This window comes from Pediculus humanus, genomic scaffold, assembly GCF_000006295.1.
Source record: "Pediculus humanus corporis 1103172107373 genomic scaffold, whole genome shotgun sequence".
Lineage (NCBI taxonomy): Eukaryota > Metazoa > Arthropoda > Insecta > Psocodea > Pediculidae > Pediculus > Pediculus humanus.
In genome coordinates this window covers 453,599-455,599 of record NW_002987001.1, presented here as the reverse complement: position 1 = coordinate 455,599, position 2,001 = coordinate 453,599, and the positions used below count along the sequence as shown (strand labels likewise).

General features: G+C 30.7%; 1 protein-coding gene across 1 annotated transcript in view; it reads left to right on the top strand.

Annotated features, from left to right (window-relative positions):
* Phum_PHUM022440 (nuclease domain-containing protein, putative) overlaps window positions 1-1,903 on the top strand; it is a gene marked incomplete at both ends in the record, with an annotated part of 4,979 nt that extends 3,076 nt beyond the window's left edge. The window contains 5 exons of the mRNA XM_002422860.1: window positions 250-572; window positions 840-1,071; window positions 1,172-1,383; window positions 1,472-1,675; window positions 1,799-1,903. Of these exons, the coding sequence (XP_002422905.1) occupies window positions 250-572; window positions 840-1,071; window positions 1,172-1,383; window positions 1,472-1,675; window positions 1,799-1,903 (1,076 nt within the window). The remainder of the gene's footprint in view (window positions 1-249; window positions 573-839; window positions 1,072-1,171; window positions 1,384-1,471; window positions 1,676-1,798) is intronic.
* Window positions 1,904-2,001: the final 98 nt, after the last annotated feature.

The following is a 2,001-nucleotide window of genomic DNA, read 5'->3' as shown; positions in this document are numbered from 1 at the left end:
TTGTTTGATAACTTTCTTATTGGCAGGTTTGTTTTAAATTTTATTTAAAATTTGTGTTATAAAATTTTTTGGCAGAATAATTTTATATGATGAAAAAAATTACGACGGTCTTCCGACGGTAAATTTTTATGGGGAATTTGTAATGCTGATATTTAACAATATTTAAATTCTTAATTTTTTTTTTTTTTTTTGGAGAATATTTTTCGAAGAAAAATGATTTAAAACTTGTTTAAAACAATTATTTTACAGGTATAAACTGTCCGAGAGGTTCACGTCCAGGAGCAAAAACAAATAATCAACAAGCACCATCCATGGTGCCCGGGGAACCGTATGGTGAAGAAGCTCTTCAATTCACTAAGGAAAAGTGTATGCAAAAAGAAGTTGAAATTCAAGTTGAATACATTGATAAAGTCCGCGGAAACTTTATCGGCTGGCTTTGGATAGACGGTGTGAATCTGTCTGTTGCCCTTGTTGAAGAAGGTTTAGCATCCGTTCATGGATCAGCTGAGAAATCCGAACACTACAGAGCATTGAAAATGGCTGAAGATGCAGCTAAAGCCAGAAAAGAAAAGGTAATTTTTTTTTTTTTTTTTTTTTTTTTTTTTTAAATAATAAAAAAATATTCCTGGGTTTTTTGAGAGGAGTTCTCTATATAGAATTTTTCTTGATGCACGCAGGTAGATTAAAATACGAGAGTCCCGTGCAAAACGATAGTTACTAAACTTGTATTTGCTCCGTTTTACTCTTGTACAATCCAAAAAAATTTATTAAAGTGCGCAAAAGTGTACAAATTTGATATGAAAATATGACGGTAAAAAATTTTTTTTTTTTTTTTTTAGATTTGGAAAGATTACGTTGAAGAAGTTGAAAAAGAAGAAAAACCCGAAGATGAGCCAATGACGGAACGAAAAATTGATTATCAAACTGTTGTTGTTGTTGAAGCCACATCAGATTTGAGATTTTATGCTCAAATGGTTGACCAAGGGCCTAGATTAGAAGTTTTAATGAATCAAATCCGACAAGAATTTCAAACGAATCCTCCACTTCCAGGAGCCTACACACCTAAAAAGGGTAACCCACCCCTTTTTTTTTAATTTTACTTTTTTAAGTTAAAATAATTATATTTTTAAAAAAGAGGGTAAAATTAAAATGAATAAAAAAAATTTTGCAGGTGACATTTGCGCTGCGAAATTTGAAGATGATCAATGGTACAGAGCCAAGGTTGAAAAAGTTACAAACAAGGAAGTGCAAATATTTTACATCGATTACGGGAACAAAGAATCTACCACTCCTGCTCGTTGCGCTAATCTTCCGTCTAATTTCACAACTGAAAAGCCTTTTGCTCATGAATTTGGATTAGCTTTTGTAAAGCTACCTTTGGATGTAAGTTTTAATGACTAATTTTTTATAAAAAAAAAAACCAAAATGGATTTTGACGCGCATGTTAAAATATTGTTTGTTTTGCAATCAGGTTGAATATCAAGAAGAAGCCGTGAAAGCTTTCAAAGAAGATGTCGAAGGAAAAACTTTATTGCTAAACGTCGAATACAAAATTCAAAAATTAGCCTATGCAACTTTGACTTGTCCCAAAACAAAGGTTGACATCGCCAAAGAACTTATAACGGATGGATTATTATTGTTGGATAGCCGCAGAGAAAAGAGACTGCAAAAAGTGGTAAGTGGTTTTTTAATTATCATTATCATTATTAAAAGGAAAAAATTGATTATAAATTTTTGTCACGTTTTTTTTTTTTTTTTTTTTTTTTTTTTTTTTTTTTTTTATTGTCTTTATTAATAGGTGTCTGAATATCGCTCAGCACAGGAGGAAGCAAAAAAAGATCATCGATTTATTTGGCAGTATGGTGACATAACAGAAGATGATGCCAAAGAATTCGGTCGTTAATCAAATGTTGTAATAATAATATTACGTCACCCAAAATCCAGTAGCCTAATTTGTATTTTTTTTTTAAAAAAAAAAAAAAAAAAAACTTTCCTTTTTTT